We start from the raw sequence: 20,387 nt of genomic DNA, 5'->3' as shown, positions 1-20,387 counted from the left end.
CAAATGAATTAGTTAGGAGGGATGAGAGGGGATCGGCTGCCGATGACAATTGACTTAGACCAACGCTGATCCGTGTTTGTGTGTGTGTGTTATTGTGAGAGAGGGAGACTTTTTTATAGGTTCAACTTCAGCATGCAAATGATTAGGGTGTTTAAATCAAGATCAAGTTAGCACTAGGGCATGCTATTTTACATGTGTGTGTTTTGCTGACTATGAGTAAATTAAATCCAGGGTACGCCCATGTGGCATACATGCCTACATACATGGGTTTAGTGTGTGTGTGTGTGTGTGTGTGTGTGTGTGTGTGCGTGCGACTGAGTTCGTGTAAATGAAGTTCGATTGAATGGGCAGTCCAATCAGAGCATTTTAAGTCTCTCATTAGTATTCAAGTGTTGCTGTATGTTCCTGTAACAGGTTCATACGATGCATTGCTGCACAGGCTGTTGGTTGAGATCATGATTTGAACATGCACTGGTGTAAAAGACAAAGAGAAACAAAGTGACCACTGAAAAACAGTAACAGTGACAGGCAGTAGAAGTCAGATCACCTACACAATCCCTATGTTCTCATATTTGGTGCTTTTCATGGCAGAGATGCAAATTCAAAGCAATTTTTTGAATCAGTCGTGGCCCATGTTAATCATTCATAAGTAATTAAATGTTTTTATAGAGCATCTCTCAAGAGCAGACGTGATGCAATTATTCAAATTTCTCAGAAGATAGTAAGGCATAGAAAAAAGCACTATAGGGAAAAATGATAAATGATCAAGGGCAACATGAACTGGCTGCATTTAGTATGGGTCAGCACACCACAACCATTGTTTTCTATAAGGCTGCACATCAGTGCTGTTTGGATGGAGATCACAGTGTCAGGATAATCCACTGTTCTACATTCCAGCAGTAACACACAATACAGAAATACCACAAAACATATTAACTTCAAACTCTCCGCACAATCACTCAGAGAGATGAACTGTGCATACATCTAACAAGAGCTGTTTAACTTCATGCTATCAGTGTTACATATAAATATGATTCCAATCACATTGCATTAGCACCCGATCACAGGACTCTGTGATCAATAAAGATCCCCAAATAACAGAATAATTGTTTGCAGCTGTTTGTGTCAGGAGAGACAGGTGAGTTTCCTCTGAGTGAGCTTGATGCCATTAGACAAACATTTCAGCAGTTAGCGGGCACTCAGTGAGACAAAGGAAACATTTAGTGAATTTACGCGCCCCAACAAGCTGTTCAGATTCAGTAGTTCTGAGTGTAAAACCTGGTTAGTATCCCACTATCAAATTACACAAATCAGCCTCCAAGATGGAAACAGCTGGTCGATGGGAGATTTGTGATGCAGCTGCAAAGCTTAGAGGCCCACATCTGATCAGATTACAAATACAAAAAAAAAAAAAAAAATATGAACCTCAGCTTGAACTGTAGACAAAATCAAAAGAGCAGGCCTCCTCTGCTGGAGCTTAAAATGAAGATTTTACTCTCCAGTCAAGAAACTGCTGAATTTCAGTTTCCAGACACATTTTCACCAGTTTAAACACATTTCATCCTTTAAATCAGGTGGAAAACATGCAGAAAACATTGCAATGTGCACTTCACCACTATTGATGCAAGGTGTGTAGGAGTGCTTGTTATTTTAGCAGGCAAGCCCGAGGTGGACAGATTTTAACAGCTCAGTCTTTAATCTGTTCCAGGAGGATAAATTAAACACGCCCCCAGATTCAAACATACAGCCAATGTGTATATGTGTGTGTGTGTGTGCTTTATTGTGTGTTTCTGTGCGTTTGAGCCCCTGCCCCTTTCTCACTTCTTTGCATTTCCTCTTTTAAGTGTTGATCCCATAATCCACAGCTGCAGAGAGGAGACTGTGAAACAGGAAAACAAACAGCAGATCTTTTTTTTTTCAAATTAAAATGCAAAGAAAAGATTTTAACATGAGACTAATTTGATAAAACTAAGTGAAGGAGTGGGACAATGCTTAAGGATGTTGTTGCCTCCAAATATCACAGTACCCATTACTTTTGTAAAGACATCAACCAGACCTGTAGCATTTGGCACCTTTCACCTGAGGCATTATGTTTTTGGGTTGTCTGTCCGTCTGTCCCATCATCAAAGGTCATAGGTCAAGGTCACTGTGACCTCAAAAATCATGTTTTTTAGCCATAACTCAAGAAATCATGACAATTATGACAAAACTTCACATAAATGTTTAATAGGATAAAATGATGCATGTTCTCATTTTATATCCTAAAGGTTAAAGGTCATCATAATGTTCTGCAAAAAACCCTCTCTGTGTCGTTATTCAACACCATGACTCAGGAACAGAGGGGTTTTCACCTTGAAACTGTGGTCACTGTACAGATCATCTATGTTGAAGATGTGTGTGAAGCATTTGCAGCTTCTTTGCAGCAACATCCATATTTAAAGCATGGTTCACTGTCATGGCTACAACTTTGGATTCTGTCAGCTGGGATCAGCTGTCAGGGTTGTCATGGAAGTATAATATAATGTTAAATCTCTGGGGAATCTCTTAGAACATTTGTCTTCTTTTGATCTGATGAACAAAGAAAACAGCCACTTTGGATCAGGGGAGATTTCAACTGACTTCGTTTTTTTGCTGTGAGAAACAAAAGGCCATCACATATTTTCACATATAAAGAACAATGCTGAGGTTTTGATTCTTGGGAATTGTATGAGCATGTCTTTGCTTTTCTGCCTGTGTAAACTATTTGTATTTTGAGTTCTCGCTTGACTCTTGGTGCTAAATCAACTGAACTGATGTTGTTATTGATATGACCCTGTTGTGTTGTGTCACAGTTTATTCATTATGATTTGTCAACACTGAATTTACTTCATGTGAAACGCCTTATTGGTTTCACAATAAAGTATATTTGAAATTGAGAGAAAGATATTGATGGGTGGGGGTGGAGGGAGGTGGATAGCTGTAGGGATGAGGCAGGGAGGCCTGGATGGAAAGAAAAGGATGGAGGTGGCGAAAGAGAGAGATAGAGAGAGGTAAGGCTGTAATGAAGGAGGTATTGATTTTCTATAGAGGCTCTTTAATCAGAAGCTGTACTGACACACCCTGACGGAGTGTGTGTGTGTGTGTGTGTGTGTGTGTGTGTGTGTGTGTGTTTGCATTTGTGCACAGGGCCGAGCCCATTCAAATTACACTTCATCTTTTTCTCTGTGGACACCTTTTGTGTGTGTGTGTGTGTGTGTGTGTGTGTGTGTGTGTGTGTAGGAGGTTTCATGCTGTTCTGTGTTTCAGTGTACATGTTTGTGTGTGTGTGTGTGTGTGTGTGTGTGTGTGTGTGTGGGCAGGCAGTGGATAGATAGATGAGGCTGCCCAGTAGATGGATGAGTGGAACAACCAGTCGTTCATCATCTGGAGAACAAGGGAGGAAGGAAACACTGTGATGAAGAGGAGGAGGAGGAGGGGAGGGAGGGAGGGAGGAAAAGGAGGGATGATGATGAGGATGGAAGAGAAGAGGAAGGACCAGGGAGGAGAAGAGAAGATGGAGACGGAGAAGGAGGGATGGGGGTGAGCAGAGTGGAGAAATGAGAGGAATGAAAAGAGGAAAAGAGAAGCAGGAAAGAAGAGAGGAAACAGAGATAGAGGAGAAAAGGAAAGGTGGGGGCAGGGAAACAATGGCAGAAAATCGCAAAGAGAAAATAAGAGGACAGGAGTAAAAGCAGGGGAGGGAATAAAAAGGAAGAAGATGGAAAATGAGTGCAAAGGTAGAAAAGAGGAGAGGGATGATGAAGAGGGCAGAGAGCTGAGGGGGAAGGGGGAAGAGAAGGAGGAAAACTAAAGGGGGTGAGAAGGGATGGATGTATGGGGAAGAGGCGCAAGAAAAGAGGAGAGAAAAAATGTTAAGAAAAGTGGAAAGTGGGAGGAGAGGAAAGACAGTGAGCAGAGAGGGGCAGATGAAAAGGGGTGAGAAAAGAGAGGTAGAGAAGAAAGGAAAAGAATGGAGAAGGCAGAAAAGGAGGGAAAGTGACAAGATCAGAGGAATGAGGGAGAAAGGAGGCGCGTGCAGTATGAACTAATCTGAAACTTTGGTCGCTGAATAAAACCCCACCTACATTTCTACCTTGTCATTCTTTTTCTTACTTTATTTAACTGGGTTTCATAAGTTTAGGATCTTTGTGTGCACATTTTGTGTTGTTATTTTTTGAACACATCATGGGGACATGACTTAAACCTTGAAAAAAAAAACCCCACTGATCAGTTTTCAGATGGTGCAGTTTATATCTGTTGGGAAAACAGCAGTTATGGATCAGCAGCAGTCTGTGGAGATATACTGCATGGTGTTCAATCAGCCATAAAAAGGAAAAGGCAGAAGAAAATGCAAGTTACAACAGACCTCAAGGTCCATACCGGTGCGTATGCAAGCTTGAACTCATTAACTACATATATATATTTTTTCCACAGTTGCATGCTGCTATTAATGTCCGTTCATTTCATAAAAGTCAATTACCAGACTTTTAAAGGTTGCTTATCTTGTGTAATCAGCTCTGTTTAAATTGCTGTTGTACTACTGCTGTGTGGAGCGTCTATTTCAATATTAATATCAATCATATCAAAATCAATATTGATATTCCTCTTGTATGGAAACAAATGAAAACCAGTAGACCACTAATAGATTAAATAAATTCAAATTTCCCCCCTGAAAATGGAAATGTAGTTCATGAGACATGGTGTGAAGTACACATTTTTTGCAGTAAATTGGATGTAATATTGCTGTTATGAACCTTTTACTGACTATTCCAGTGTGGAAGTGTGGAAGCCTTGTTTTTACTTTACCAGTTATGAGTTCATTAAGTCAGTGTTTTGTAATCCCTAATCTTTATGGTGAAGTTAAATATTCTGCAACTTTTTTCATCTTCAGATACAATGAACAGAATGTTTGCTACACAGAAAACAAAACAGAAAACTAAACACAAAGAAGCAGAACGTTTGTGCTTCTAAAGGGAAGCTGGTGTAGAGCCAGCTCACCTCCAGTCAACGCAAAATGGAGACGGAAACGTTCATTCTTGAGGATCTATAAAATCATTATTTAATTAATCGTTGATTCAGTAAATTGCCATCTTATTAATTGACTACCTGAGCTGATAGTGAACTGATGCGGGTCTGCGGTGATTGCTGAGCAGAAAACAATGCAGTATCGATCCGCCTATTGGCCGTCCTGGTTCCAGGAACAACAGTTCATTAATGCAGTCTAAGAGAGACTATCTGTCTCTATTACTGCCTGTTGGCCTGCATGGCCATGATTTATAGGCAACCTGTGGAGGCAATGGAGATGGCTAATGTTACCCAGAGTGGGAATGGAGGAGTCAACTGGGATGAAGCCAGCAGTGAACAGTGTACTCTCAGGTGTGCAGGTATCACCAGTAAGGGACCTAATGTTGTCAGAATCCTCAAAGACGAGCTGTAAAAACAAAAGTTCTGGGAGTGACTTTATCTCAGTCAGCCTCAACAAACATGGTGGAAATGGAGAACCATGCAAGTGCCCCTACTCCAATTTGTGATGTCCAGTTGAACTTGTAAGTTACTCTGTGCTCTTTTTTTGTTTCGTTTGCTATGTAAAATCTTTTAGCGATATGTTCATCCTGTGCAAGTATGCATTTGGTTCTGAGTACACACAGTTTGACTAGAAATTGTCTCAGGATATCTAAGCTTCTAAAAAGTGTTAAGATTACCAAGTGTTTAGGCAGACTACCAGACTCCTGCACAGAAAGTGCAGTGTATTTACCTTTGTAGTGGAGAAGTTAGTGTTGGAAACATTAAAAATGTGGAAGGTTTTGGTGGAGCATTGGATGATTTCTTGCAGTAGTTAATCCATGGCAGCAATGAAAAGCTATCATTGAGCCAACGGGGGTTAAGTGCACCTCAGAGATGGTCATTGCAGCAGGTCACTGGGTTTTCACTTTGCTAGTTGGATTTATCTTATTTACTTTTGGTCATTAGTTTGTTCGACTGACCTCTAAGCCACCGCAATTTCTAGCACAGTTTACAGGTCGTGAAAATTCAATTCTGCCATTAACTGTGTTACAAATCATTCTTACACAAAGCGTCAGATAAGTAATTAAAACATAAAAGGCAGAGGTTTTATTAGAAGTCCATCCACATCGCAGCGTTGGAAGAAAATTGTGTTTGTTTCTCGGAAGTTTCATGTGGAAATGACATTGTAACATTAATCAAAGAACTGCCTGTAGTGAGGAAATTATTGAAATAAGATTCTTGTTTTAAAGTAAAGCCTCAAGCGGCTTTTATGCTGTTAAATGTGAATCATCATTCTGTGATGTTCAAAGCATCCCAGGAGTTATTTTGTGATGAAAGGCTGTAATATACTTTCTTTGCAGAGCCCACTTTGCCTCAGAACACACCACCAAACAACATAATGGACACAGAAATGAAAGGTACATTTGCTGTAGTCGTGTTAAAGTGGACTTTTCCTTTAATGCTGTGAAATGAGTTGTAAAAGCCAAAAAAACAAGGTGGAGTTAGACTGTGGAGAAGGGACAGGACGAGTCCTCTGGTCAGTGTTTCCTAATTCAACCAGTCTTTAAGGAAGGATAAAGATGTTTTTAGTAAGGAAAGAAGTACACTTAATAAAAATGGAGATTTTTAAATTAGAATTTGAACTGGTAATGTGCTTAACTCCTGTGTGACATAAACTAATTTGGTCCATTGTTGAGAGACGGAGCCCCTGTAGCTCTGCCCTCAAAGCCCCACGTGTAAACAGTAGAAACACATGAGAAACTGCAGACTTCCTCAGCTGATATTGAAAGTCTGCTGCATGAACATGTGAATGAAAATTAGGTTGATCTATATACCTGGTGTTTGCTGTTATATTGCAGAATGACAGTTTGGTTGGGGTTAAGAGAGTCAAGTTCTGAGACTGAAAAAAGAATCACATTAGTATTACTCTGTGCTAGTTTTGACAGATTTTCAAAACTGAGATGCCTAATAATTATAGGCCCTGTACTGATTTAATGAAAATAGATTTAGCTATTAGTTTTACACTAACCCTATCATACTAAAGTTAAAATAAGACATTATCTGACCTCATGTGGCTCCACCAACCCTGTGCTAAAGGTATACAATGCAAGATTTTCTTTCTTTTTTTTAAAGAATTGTTTAAAATTCAGCAGTGTGGCACCTTCCCACAGAGCTGTGCAGATACAGAATAATGTTTAATTTCTCTGATTTGCTGACTGCTTTATTAGAACATTTCAGGACTCTGACTTTAACACTAAATGATGACTTTTTCAGATGTTGAAAACACTTTGTATTCACAGTCATTTTACCACACTGAGGTTACAGCCAGCTACAGAATATTACCACACTAACAGATGGATGATCTCTCTCCCTCCCTCTTGCTCTGGACTCCGAAGCCACATTTCTCTGCTCAGTTCACCAAATCTCAGTGATTATACATGAATATGACTCATAGGCTACAGGGACTTGAAGTGGCAACACTTAGCTGGCTTTGCACTGATCTGGCAGTCAGAGGGGAGAGAGAATGAGGTTACAGTGAAGAGGAAGCAGATAAAATCAGGCTGAAGTGAGAGATGGAAAAGATGAAAAAAGACAGGTGGAGACAGAGAAAAGGGCTACACACATATATAGTATAGTGCACCAGCCTGATGGAAGACAATGGTTTTATTTCCCAGCACTATACTTGAAAACATCAGGCCAACTTACACTTTATGGCCAGAATATGTGAGGATTGAATACCAGCTTTTATGTAAGAATTTATTATAATATCTCAGAGTTGAACCCAAAAACGCGTGTGCGTTTTTCCTCTTATCATTTCCAGTGTGAGTTCCTTGAGTGAAGAGTCTTGGTGTGTGTGATTTTCAAATGTGTTTGTGTGTGAATTTCCATGTGGATTTGTGTGTTACTGTGAGGGCTGCCGTGTGTGTCTAGAGTGTGTGCCAGCCCAGCCTGCAGCCTTGCTCGGGGGCTTCCAGCTCGACTCTTCAGTTATGCAGTGAGCCAAGAACCCGTGTGTGTGTGTGTGTGTCTGTGTGTGTGTGTATGTTTCATGGATCTGAGTTTATCCTTTTGCCACAGCTGTTACCTCAAGCAATAATTCTGCGTGTGTGTGCGAACCAGTGTGTGTGTGTGTGTCTAAGGGTCTTGGGCAACATGAATGGATCAGAGTGGAAATGAGGGTTTAAAAGAATTTCAAGTAGCAAGGAAGGGGCGCTGTGTGTTGGCTTTTGAAAATTTAATGCGTGGCATGAATATGTGCATTATTTCACGCACAAGAATTCATATACATTAAAGTAAAGTTGTCTTTGAGCTGATGCTCAGAGTGACCTCAATTCACTAAATCTTGTTAATCTTAAAGTCTCCTTCCACTCAAAGGCGTGTTTTGGTCATTGGCACATCTCTTGGATTTTTGACCATCACTGTGTAGAGTGATATGTGTAAGTTTGACACTGTAAGACTTTTAAAATTCATCTGCTGAAGAGGGAAGATATCGCTGTGCTCAAATTAAATCAGAGTTTGAAATTAATAATGTTTGTATAGTCATAGATTCTGGATTCTTCAGTGAGGGAGGAGGTGTACATTTAATTCTAAGAATTCTCTAACCAAGTAATTGCTTTGAATAATAACTTGTCTGATATGGTTTCTCCATAACAAAGTTCAGAGTATTTTACATAACTTTGAACATGCCCAGAGAGGATGAAACTGTGACATCACATCAAGGTGTCCCTCTTTACGAGGCTGTTTGATGGTTAAAACCTGGTTACATTTAGGTGTAGGTTAGAGGCCAGAAAATCTACACTTCAAACCCAGACATTACACCCATATGTGAACATTTCATTCCAAAACCATGTGCGTTAATCTGCTGCTGCTGTTAACAGCTTCCATTCTTCTGGTTAGGGCTTTCCACCAGATTGTGAAACCTGCAGGGATTTGTTCCCATTCAGCCGCAAAAGCATTAGTCAGGTCCAACACTGATTTCGAGAGATATGCTCCAGCTCACAGTCTGTGTTCCAGTTCATCCCAAAGGTGTTGATGGGGTTAAGGTCAGGGCTCTGTGTAGACCGCTCTACTTCTTCTACACCAAGCTGCAAAACCCTTTTCTTTATGGACCAGGGTTTGTGCACAGAGGCTGTGAAAGAGGAAACACAAATTGTTTCCCTTAATTTGAACTAAGAGACTTCAACCAAACTATGAAAAACAGCCCTAGTCCTGTGCAAAAGTATGTGGACAATGGTGGCCACATAGGGAGAGAAATTAGTAACTGCCAGTCAAAGCTTGAAGGTCAAATAGTATTGCAGTATTATACTGTGACTCTAAATTCTCTCTGTCTCTCTCTCTGTCTCTGTCTCTCTCTCCCTCATATTCTTGTAGAGGAAAATAGTTTTCTTGTTGTACCACATTTGTCCAGGTCTGTCCTGTTATCTCTGCCAAACACATTGACTCTCTCTTTCTTTCTTTCCCCCTCTCACTCTCTCTCTCGCACTCATAAACACTATTGGCTGAACAAGGTGACGGCCGTGTTCTTGGCGTTTCAGTTCAGGCCTCCTCTGTGCGGTTGTTCTAAACGGCCAAAATGTCTTTCACACACGACACTGATGAGGTGAACCCAGTGAGAGCTCTGTGCTCTCGGCTGCCCTCGGGTTGATAATCACAAACTGTGTCCAAAAACTGTACCAGGCTCCTCCTCCCATATACACTGTAACATGAACACCTGCACAATCTAATGCAATACACTGCAACTTCAGCGTAAACTACAACTTCAGAAATTAACACGGAGTTGAATCAGCAGCTCTCTGACGCACTATCAGAAAATATTAGAAACCTCTCAAAGGCAGGATTTATTGCAGGGAAATTGCTTTGGATTGCAGTAGACTCTTGTTTCTCCTCACACCCTACCCCCTGCTAGATAGATGGATAAATATTGAATAGTGATTACTACTGCTGCTACTAATAAAATTTAGACCTAACATTTATAAAAGACCATTTCAGAGCGATTTTGAGAAGTGATTTAAAATATGTTACAGAGTCTATAGTCTTCAGATACTTAGGTAGTGGGTTCATGATGAAATTTACATTGCATGGACCCATGCAGAACCTCACAGCTACATGGATGCAGAAACTATAAACTGCATTTAAGTTCATCAGTTGCACAAAGCTGATTAGAAACATATTCTTTTTGAATAGCAAAACTAAATACTTTTGATTGGTTTTGCTTCGGTTGGTTTATGGTGTCGTTTGGCTTGTTGATCTGTACGCTAGCTTTATGACAGCCAGAATTAGTTGGACACAAACATAGAACAGTCTTAAAGTCTTTGATTTTGGTTCAGGACTGAGCTGCAGGTCACTGTGGGACTGTGGTTGAATTTCTTAACTGAGGATATTGTTGTTCACTGTATTTAATCACTTATTTCCACAGTTTCTTTCACTTTGTTTTCATATTTCCACTTGTTTGGCTTTTTTAGTGTTTTCATCATCAGCTCAGACCTCTCTATATATAGAGAGAAACTTGTTCTCTCTTTAATGCAAACCTCTGAGAATATAGAGCAGAAGTTGTCTTATAGTTTTAAAGGTCAGCGCTCTATGTGAATATATCAGTCTCAGTGGTATAACATCAGCATTATTGGCTGTGGGAATATTGACTGTAGGCCCACAATGATTCATCCTATCACAGTATTACCACCTTGTGTTGTAAGCACAGTTTGTCGAAGTGACTGTAATCCCAAAGCTGCTGCTGTCTCGTCTGCTCTGTTTATTATTATGAAGTGTTTCTCTCTGCCTGCTCCCCGGCGGTGGAATGACCTTCCATCGCTGAGGGCGGAGTCTCTCATCGTCTTCCAGGCTGAAAACTGCACTTTTTATTATGTACTTCATGCACACAGCACTTCAAAATGCTGACAGCACTCCTCTTTATCCTGCACTTCACTGCACTACGTATGATCAGTATTTGGTCAGAGGCAAAATATATTCTTTTAAATTATTGTTTTCGGGCTTTTTGCCTTTATTTGATAGGAAAGTAGAGAGAAGACAGGAAACAGGTAGAAAGAGTAGGGGATGACATCGAGCAAAGGTCCGGCCGGATCGGGAGTCGACCTGTATATATATAATATTCTACTGTAATTGTTTATCACTTAAGGTGCTTTTACTCCTAACCTGTTTCATTTATTTCAAATGAACTCTGTTTTTTTCTGGTTCTACCATGGAAGATAATAGGCGTCAACCTGCTGTATGCAGCTGGGGATTATATGAGAGTGATAACACTGTAAATGTCACTCTTAACAGAAACAAGGCAAACGTTTTTCATAAAGTGTGTCCAAAATGTTCCCACACTGCTAACTTGAGGGGGGGTCTACAGTCTCAGGGTTATTTCTCATCTTGAGCTAATTAAACTTGTGTAATATTTACAAAATATAGAGCTCTAACTTTAAACAGAAATTTGTGATTTACATGTCTTATAGTGTTAATTGTGCAAAAATAAATAAATAAATAAATACATTTGTCACATTAGTAATGTAAGGAGACCTCAGCAGCGATTCAGGGTTGGTGTTGGGTCATATCGCCATACGTCTTCCTGTATTGTGATATGATATTGTGGATGTTTGTATTGTGGTTTAGGTTACAGAATTAGTGCCCCTTAGAAAATCAATTTTCTTTATAGTCTTATTGAACCCAAATTCTTTTTGTCTCTGTTATTCATCCTCTCTAGGCTTGAAAGATGAATAAAAGATGGATAAAAGATAAAAGTTTGTAATTCTGTCCTTAATAAAGAATAGTGAGTTTGAATTCACATTGATATTCCAATGGTTACAGTGTTTTCTGACGGGAGAGAAGTTTAATCTGTTTAATATGTTTTTACAGCAAAACTTATTATGATAGGATTGAACTCAGGATTGTTGATCATGTGATGTGGAATCCACTTTCATGAAACAATTCAAACTGCAGAAAAGATATGGAACCCAGGCTTCAGCAGTGTGCTGTCTGTAGCAGGCTGTATGTTAAGAAATGAAAAATACAGAGTAACATAAATTAAACATGGGAGCATACAACAATGAGGAGATAAACAACTGCAGGGAGCAACAACAGGGAGCAAAGCATGAAAGTGTAGGATGACTGTGTTTACCTCCTAATCTCTCCTCTGGTTAAATATGTAAAATCACACCATGATGTTCATACATGACAGAGTCTCTGAAGGCCTGGAGCTGGTTTGTCTCTTTGAGCTAATCTTACAAAGGCTAAAGTCACTTAGCTTTTGAATGAGTCACACAAATGGATATTTTTTAAAGGTATATTTCGATTCCAGCACAGACAGTAAGTTAAGCTATTTTCAGTCTTTTCATCTGTGTTGAGTGTTGATCATAATCTGTGTGATGCTCGCTCAGACATTCGACTTGCCAGGCACTGAATACATTGGCAGCTGTTTGACTTCACATTCTATCTGTGCTGCAGAATAAAACAAGAAAATGTGCAGGCCGCCGACATATTGATTTATCAAAAGTGTGGATTACCATTACTGTGTCCTAATAAAACTCCCACACAGTAGAGATCAGTCAACACAGCAGTCACTAAAATTAAATAATTTGAATGTTTCACCTCTGAATTGAATCAGCATGTGGGAAAATTGAAAGAGAATGTCAGAATTTGAGTTTGACTAATTGGGCTGTGAATATAATGCTGTAATTGTGGTTTAATGATTCTTTTTCTTCCAGATTCCCAGATGTGTCAGAGTAATCTATTCTTCCTCTAAACAGTTTGTTTTAAAGTTTGAAATTGGTAATAATGAGCCACAGATGTGACAGTGAAAATTACTATTCATGTCTCAATTTGAGCATCAATAATTTCAATGAGTGCTGTAAAAATCAGTTTCTAATCTCTGGCCTCTGTGACCTCTGTGGCATGTTAACGCTGTCATATCTGTGATGATATTTCCAACAGCACTTGAAGACAACATCTGTATAATCACAGCACAGTCCCCTGTGCTGTTAGCTTTAATTGCTAATCCTACACACACAGAATCACAAGTCGCCTGTATGGGTGCACAATTTCAGTTTAATTAAAAACCCAAGAAATAAAGCTCATTTGGGCGTAAAGCTGAGCCCATCAAGCTGCTAGTTCTCTTCTCAAAACAGGACTCGGAAGGTAGAAATGTTAATTGATCTGAATCGTTGAACCTGGAGAGCTTATCTGAATGCTAATGCTATACACATACACACAGAGCCGGGAATAGGTAGGGACAGCAACTATCTTCTGTGGGACTTTGGTGGACTTCATCGATCTGTGCTGGGCAGAGCACAATGTCAGCTTCAACAGTCTGACTCAGGACATCCAACCCTGAAATTACATTTCATTACTAAACTGCAACAGCAAATATGTCTTGTAGGAAATGTGATCACTTATCAACAATAAATCCTCATTATGTAAATACAAAACTTAACATTTCCTTCAAAACGTATTTCCTGCTGCAGATTAGTTTTATATAAACTACATTTTTAGGAGACAGGGTTGGAGCATCGCGTTAGGTCACTACATCAGCGTTGTCAAGGCAACCAGTGATGTAAATGAGCTAGAAGTAGACTTTCTCTCAAAGACATAAGGAAGAACACTGTTGGACTGGAGTCTGACGTGCCACCAGAACAAGTAATTGAGTTTGGAGTTATTGTAAGTAATATGATTAATTACATTTCAATTTAAACTGTATAGGAAAAGTAACAAAGTATTTTTTTAAAAAATCAATTTGCAGCTCTCTTTCATTTGTTTCATTTGTCGATAAAGACTTTCATGTGCAGAGGAACATCATGATAAACAGCCATTTAGTTATGAGCAAAAAATAAAGATTTATATGTCAGCATAATCCCTGATATATTATCTTCAAATGTTATCTTACAAGGAGTTTGCATATGATGATGATATGAAACTCATTTGAGTTTAAGAGCTAAAATTTACATTAAACCACAAAGTCAGCTCTCTGAGTCATTTACAGTATAGACCTTACAAGCTTAACCCAGTTTTATGCTAATGTATGCATCTATCATCAAACCATGAAGCCCTAAAGGAGGAAGCTTTTAAAATTAATTTGCTTACCAAGCATGAGATCATTGGGTTTTAGCATGTTGGTGTAGAGTCTCTGTTAGAGAAGAGACAGGGGAAGTGTTTTCACCAAAGGCTGTTTTCTGTGGAAATTGGTGCATTTTCTTGTCCAATGCTTTCCAATGATAATGTAACACTCATCTGAGTGTAAAGCTTGATTAATACTGAGAGCCTATTCATACTTGGGCTTGGAAGCTCTGTGTATTGCCTCGTTATGCTAATGTGGAGGCCTGTATATGAAGCAGAATTATGAGATTTCTTTAAGGAAGATCCACTCATGAATAATCTTAGACTGTTAAATGTTGTTGTCATTTTGTGATCAGTCAAAGCTTCAGCTGGATGCACATGTGTATCCAGGATATACTGATAATACTGACTGCTGTGTGTGTGTGTGTGTGTGTGTGTGTGTGTGTGTGTGTGTGTGTGTGTGATGCATAAATGACCCTCGCCTTCCGCAACTCCTGTGTCGTACCGTGCATTACATCATTAGTCTTTCCCATTAATCTGTTACCGCACACAACATCACACACTTACTCACCTCTCACATCACTCACACACACATATACATACATTTTGGATTTGCTGGATCAACACTATTCTGTTGTCCACTAAATGTGGTCCTCTGAAACAAACACACACTGGTCCCTCGGGGTCAAATTCAATTTGATTCATTAAAGTTTGACCAATCAGGTTTAAGGAGGCTCGGCTCTGTCACTGCGAAGGTCGGGTCGAAAGGACAAGAGATCATCAAATCACACACACACACACACACACACAGAAAGAGAGAGAGAAAGTTGCTTTAACTTAACTTTTTAACCTTTTAACTTTTCTTGAGATGCGCACACACGCACACACACACACACACACACACACAGATACAGATACAGATACAGTCAGCAGTGCTGAATCATAAACATTTCTTCCTTCCTGGTACTCTGACTCTCTGCTGGATATTTCTAATGAGAGAGAGAGAGAGAGAGAGAGAGAGAGAGAGAGAGAAAGAGAAACCAAGTGGAAACAGAAACGCAGTACGAAAGACCAGTATGTTTTATGGCCAAAAATATGTGGACAGCTTGACTGCTCTGCACAGCCTTGATATCAGCTTCATCCAACACTTTTGGGATGAACTGGAATGTAGACTGTGACCAGACCTTATCAGTCAATATCAGTGTTAGACCTCGTTAATGCTGTTGTGGCTGAATGAGAACAGTAATCTGGTGAAGAGGCTGAATCTATATTAGTGGAGGCTGTTAAAGAAGCAGGTTAATGCCCATAGTTTTGGAATGACATGTTTAACAGGCACATATGAGTTAAAGGTTTGGGGTATCCACATACTGTCTTTCTTTATCCCACAGAAAGAGCCGTAGGACAGAGAGCACAGAAGTTTTTTTCTGCAAAGTTTCTTCAAAAAACTACTACATATGACAAATTAATATTTAGAGAATTGATGCTATTTAAACTGAATACAGTATTGTATTTGTTTTTGAGAATGCTTGGGTTGCAGTTCCTGGATAGTTTATTTAATTCATTTATTTATTTTTTGAGCAGTGGAAATAGTTGGATGTTTTACAGAAGTTCTGCAGTTTGAGTTTCATACCAGTTTCAGAGTTGCCGTTCAGAGTTTGCTCAGCAGAAATGCACAGACAAATTGTTGGGGACAGTGATTCTCTAGTGCCTTAATCTCACAGAGACCAAACAGAAAAAAACAAAACCTCATGTTTTTATTACAGCTGGTTCAGTGTTTCTGCTTTCTGCCTAAAAGCTTGTTTTCCAGCATTTTCACAGAATTACAAAAGCAGTTAGTTAGTTCCTATGAAGCAGCGATGGTCTTTAATGAACTGCACATTAGTTCCTCATGGTGAAGCTACTTGCTGAGCATGTCCAAGTCGTCTCTGCTCAGTCAGAAAAGGTTCTAAGTCTCATGCACCTGAGGTCAAGTCCAAGAACTTTAATTTAGTCAAATCCAATTCTTCCATTTCCCTTTTAAAGCTTTAAACAGTGAATTTTACCATTACAACATAATGTATGGAGTCAGCAGTGACGGGGAAAGAACAGGAAACTGGACGAGAAAAATGGGTCAGAAGCAGAAAAATACATACAAAAATTCTGTGTGGTGTGTGCACCCAGGAAACTGAAACATGAAACACTTTCAGCAGCTACATCTCTAAAAGTCAGCAGTGTTTTCTCCAATAGGAAAAAATATGTTTGTTTTCATGGACAAACTTTCATTGCAACAACAAACCATAAGTTGCACCATCTCCTCTCTGCTGACTCATCTTTCAGATTGCACTCCCACTACTGTACCATTGGTAGTTAAGATGAGTCATTCATATAATTTACATGAAGCTGTCTGTAAATGGCAAGTGTATATCTGAATGCCAAGTAGAAACGCAGCAATGATGAAACCTTATTCGAGTGAGCTGTAATCATCTTGAGCTTTACAGCAGCCAATGAGGAGAATAAGGTCTTCATGTACCTTCATGTCCCTTCATGTCACCTTACTCTTGACTGTTTTGTTCTGGAACATAAGGGACATCTTTTTACTGTGATTTCTAAGCAAATTTATGGATGTTTATTCATGGTGGATGTGTAAGCATCATTAAATCTAAAAATATGTGTATCATAACTGTGTGTTAAGACTTAGCCTTCATCACCTCCTGCCACATTCCTCAGTTCTCCCTTCCCGCAGTGCCACCCCTCTTTATTCCCCTCATCCTCTTTCTGCCATCTTTTCCTTCTTCCTGCACTTCTCAGCTTGTGCTCATTTGTTATGTGGATAGGAGGGAATCGGCTCACAGTAAGGAACTGAGATAAAAAACTGTATTAGATTTTCAAATCCTGCTCTGTGATCGATTGAACTCATCTCATGTGATGAAGCAGTGGTGGTTTGGTCTCCTGCAAGTCGCCTGATCAGAGCAAACTTGGTGGTGGTTGTTCTTTTTCCTCCCTTCCTTTAATGCAAAGAGATGTTTGAGTTTTACTCGAGCTGCTCTTTCCCTTTCAGTTGAAAAATATCTACTGGTAATGAGCTGAATAGTCAGAGTAAGAGTGCATGAGTTACACATAGAGAAGATGATACTTCTCTTATAAGGTTTTATTGTATATCTGCTTTGAAACTCATGAAACTTTTATAACAGTGTTCAAGGACTGTACCAGGTTCTACTATTTCTGATATAAAAACAGTATTGTAAATGAGACTTAAAAGCCTAAGTTTTTTAAAAATTTTATTTGAACTTTCAGACAGACCAAATGTACTGTGTGAAAAACTAATTAGCTAACAGGCTAACAAAAGTTTGTCAGCATGTTTAGCGAACATTGGTTAGATAATACTCTATGTACATATTCTATAAAACTGGATGATAACAAAGGAAAAAATAGCTGATTAGGTGATTTCTTTATATTCACAAAGAAATGGATTTCCTTGCATTGAATGCTCATGGGTATATACCACTTGTTATACACAGAAAACTGTGTGGAAACAAGTTGTAACTGTGTTGACTTCATTGCTGGAGAAATCTGTTACTTCCCTACATCCTTTTGACAATGTCCATACTGACTCTGGTTCCTTGTGATGTCAAAGTAAAGCAGGCTGACTACAGGAGCCTGTGACAGTAAATTGGTGATTGTAGCATGAACTCAAAACTAAACTGTAGCAGTGATTAAGTTCAGCATGACTTGCTGTTAGACTAGACCCTGCAGCGCTGATCACCAATACAATTACCTGTTTGGTCAATAAAGAAGGTGAATCTACTGAGACACTGTGAAGAAAATCTTTATTGTCTCAACAGTAATTTATCCCTGACTCATGTTTTCCCAGCTGGTTTGATGATTTTTGTTCAGTTATGAGCACAAGTCTCAAATGTCTCAGTCAGTGCGGTGGTGGGTTGGATCTGTTCTCCATTATCTTGTCTGACTAACGCTGGTTATTTGCTCTCTTTTATTCATTTCAGATCCCCGTCTCTCTGCATCTCTGCCGCTTAACCCATCCATTTGTCAGTCGCTTCCTCAGCCCGTCCGTCCAGCATGTCGCTGAAGGTCCAGACCAGTAATGTGACCAACAAGACAGACCCAAAGTCCATCAACTCACGGGTGTTTATCGGCAACCTGAACACAGCAGTGGTGAAGAAGTCAGATGTGGAGAGCATCTTCTCCAAGTATGGCCGGGTGCTGGGCTGCTCCGTGCACAAGGGCTACGCCTTCGTCCAGTACGCCAGCGAGAGGCACGCCAGGGGGGCCGTGATCGGGGAGAATGGCAGGGTGCTGGCTGGACAGACGCTTGGTGAGTCTGTGTAAATTATAGCTCTTCTTACAAGTCGGGGAAAGACAAAGTGGTTGTGATAGATTATTGTTTGAGCTTTTCATTTACTGAATAAGAATGCACTTTTTTCAGATTGATCTTAAAACAGTTGCTTTCTTTCATTGGTGGCTTAAGTGGTGAGAACAAAGTTGCCTTGTTCCATTTTAAAAACATTTTAATGCCATGTTTAGGAACACTACGTCCTTATTTCCTGGTCTTAAAAAGATTCAAATGGATGTGTAACTGGTGGGGAAATAACGTTTATACTGTGTGTCAAATTAACTGACAATTAATCTATAGAATATCAAAAAAGACTGAAGATTTTTCAACAAAAATGTTCCTTTAATCCTAGGTGATATCTTCAAATAGCACATTTTGTCTGACTGTAATCAAAAACCCAGCGATATTTCAGAATTGAAAACCAGCAAATGTTTGACGTTTTTGTTGATGAAAGAATCAAACAATTGATTATCAAAAGTGTTGTTGATTTATTTCAGCAAGACAAGTACACTTTTCACACTAAGCTCTGGGCCAACCCACCCCGCAGGCTTCAGTAATCCCAGTTAGTTTAACATTTTTTCACACATGGAATTGTCAGAACAGTCCCTTTCAGGTGTTAAGTCTGTAGACACACTGGATGATGAGTTTGTTTCACGGGACAGTTTGTTCATGTGTGTTTCCACAGTATCTGTGCTCGGCCACTTCACCAAGATCTTTCCCCATGTAAGATGTTTTGGGAAATAAAAAGCTAAAATATGAAATGGGACATAAATAGAGGCCTCTGATATCAAAGCCAAACACATTACACACTGTCACATTTAGCAGCCTTGAAGAATGTCATGGTACTTTCTGCTTTGGTACTTAATGTTGGTATTGGACATAAATCTGTCTAAAATGAACATAATTCTTTGGGCTTATTGCAAAAAGTCATTACTGTTTGATGGCTACAGACAGTCGCGCTGGATTAGATTTTTGACAGAAGCTTGTAAATCACTTTACGCTATAAAAAAACTGGAACTGATTGATTGATTAATGTCTTTAGAACATGCTGTCCTGTAATAATATGATCTTGCTGTGACTGCACCAGCCTCTTGAAGCCCTGAGCACCATTATATCTATTTCCTTCTTGAGTGTTGAAATATGCTTTCTCTCTCACACCTTTCCTCTGTGTTACTATTCAATAAAATATCAGAGGGGAAATGAGATTTGAGTGGAGTGTGCCTTTAAGCTGCTGGAGTGTTTTTCCTCCGTCCGTCTGTCTGTTTCCCTGGCAGAGCAGGAAGAGACGAGCTGTCAGCGAGCTGGTGTGAAGAACTCAACTGGTTTATGTTCATTCACTGCAGAGCTGCCACCACATTTCTTTAATAGCCTCTCTCCAGTGCAGTGTGAGGCTTTGTGTGTGTATGTGAGAAAGAGAGAGAAAATATATGAATGAGTATAAATGCATAAAGTATGCGTGAAAGTGTGCGTGTTCTGGGTTGAAGGGTTAATTGTGCCATCACACCAGCAACGCTCATCAACACACACATGCAGAAGAAGGCTCTGTGTGTGTGTGTGTGTGTGTGTGTGTGTGTGTGTAATGTAGGGTAAAGCTGTGACAGCTAAGGGGCTGCTAAGTGATGCTCTCTGCCCTGCTGCAGCTTTTGTGTGTGTGTGTGTGTGTGTGTTACCACAGGGATCATATAAAATCTTCCTTCTTTTTCTGAACCACTTAACTACTCCACTCTTTCCTCTCTCCTCATGGCTCTCTACCCCTCTCCATCTTTAGCTCAGTTAATTTCAGCCCACCCTGTGTTTTACTGACGATGGTATAGAGTTTATATTTTTATTGAGATTAACCCTTCTCACACATAATCACTACCTTGGTGCTTTGGTTGGCAGGCAAAACACAACTCAAACAATAAAACTAATGTGATAATAGGAGATTATTTTTATAGCAGCTCTAAAAGCCAATGTTACAAAGCAACTGCTTCACATAAAGGAGATG

At 39.6% G+C, this 20,387-nt stretch overlaps 1 protein-coding gene across 4 annotated transcripts in view; it reads left to right on the top strand.

The window, feature by feature from the left end:
- raly (RALY heterogeneous nuclear ribonucleoprotein) overlaps positions 1 to 20,387 on the top strand; it is a 122,545-nt gene that overhangs the window by 43,738 nt on the left and 58,420 nt on the right. For all 4 annotated transcript variants that reach the window (XM_018678253.2, XM_018678254.2, XM_018678251.2 and 1 more), the window contains exon 2: positions 18,054 to 18,382. In XM_018678253.2, coding sequence (XP_018533769.1) covers positions 18,127 to 18,382 — 256 coding nt within the window. In that variant the 5' untranslated portion in view covers positions 18,054 to 18,126. The remainder of the gene's footprint in view (positions 1 to 18,053; positions 18,383 to 20,387) is intronic.

Source organism: Lates calcarifer, linkage group LG12 (assembly GCF_001640805.2).
Source record: "Lates calcarifer isolate ASB-BC8 linkage group LG12, TLL_Latcal_v3, whole genome shotgun sequence".
Lineage (NCBI taxonomy): Eukaryota > Metazoa > Chordata > Actinopteri > Centropomidae > Lates > Lates calcarifer.
Note: the sequence above shows the minus strand (reverse complement) of the source record. Positions and strands in the feature narration are given on the sequence as shown.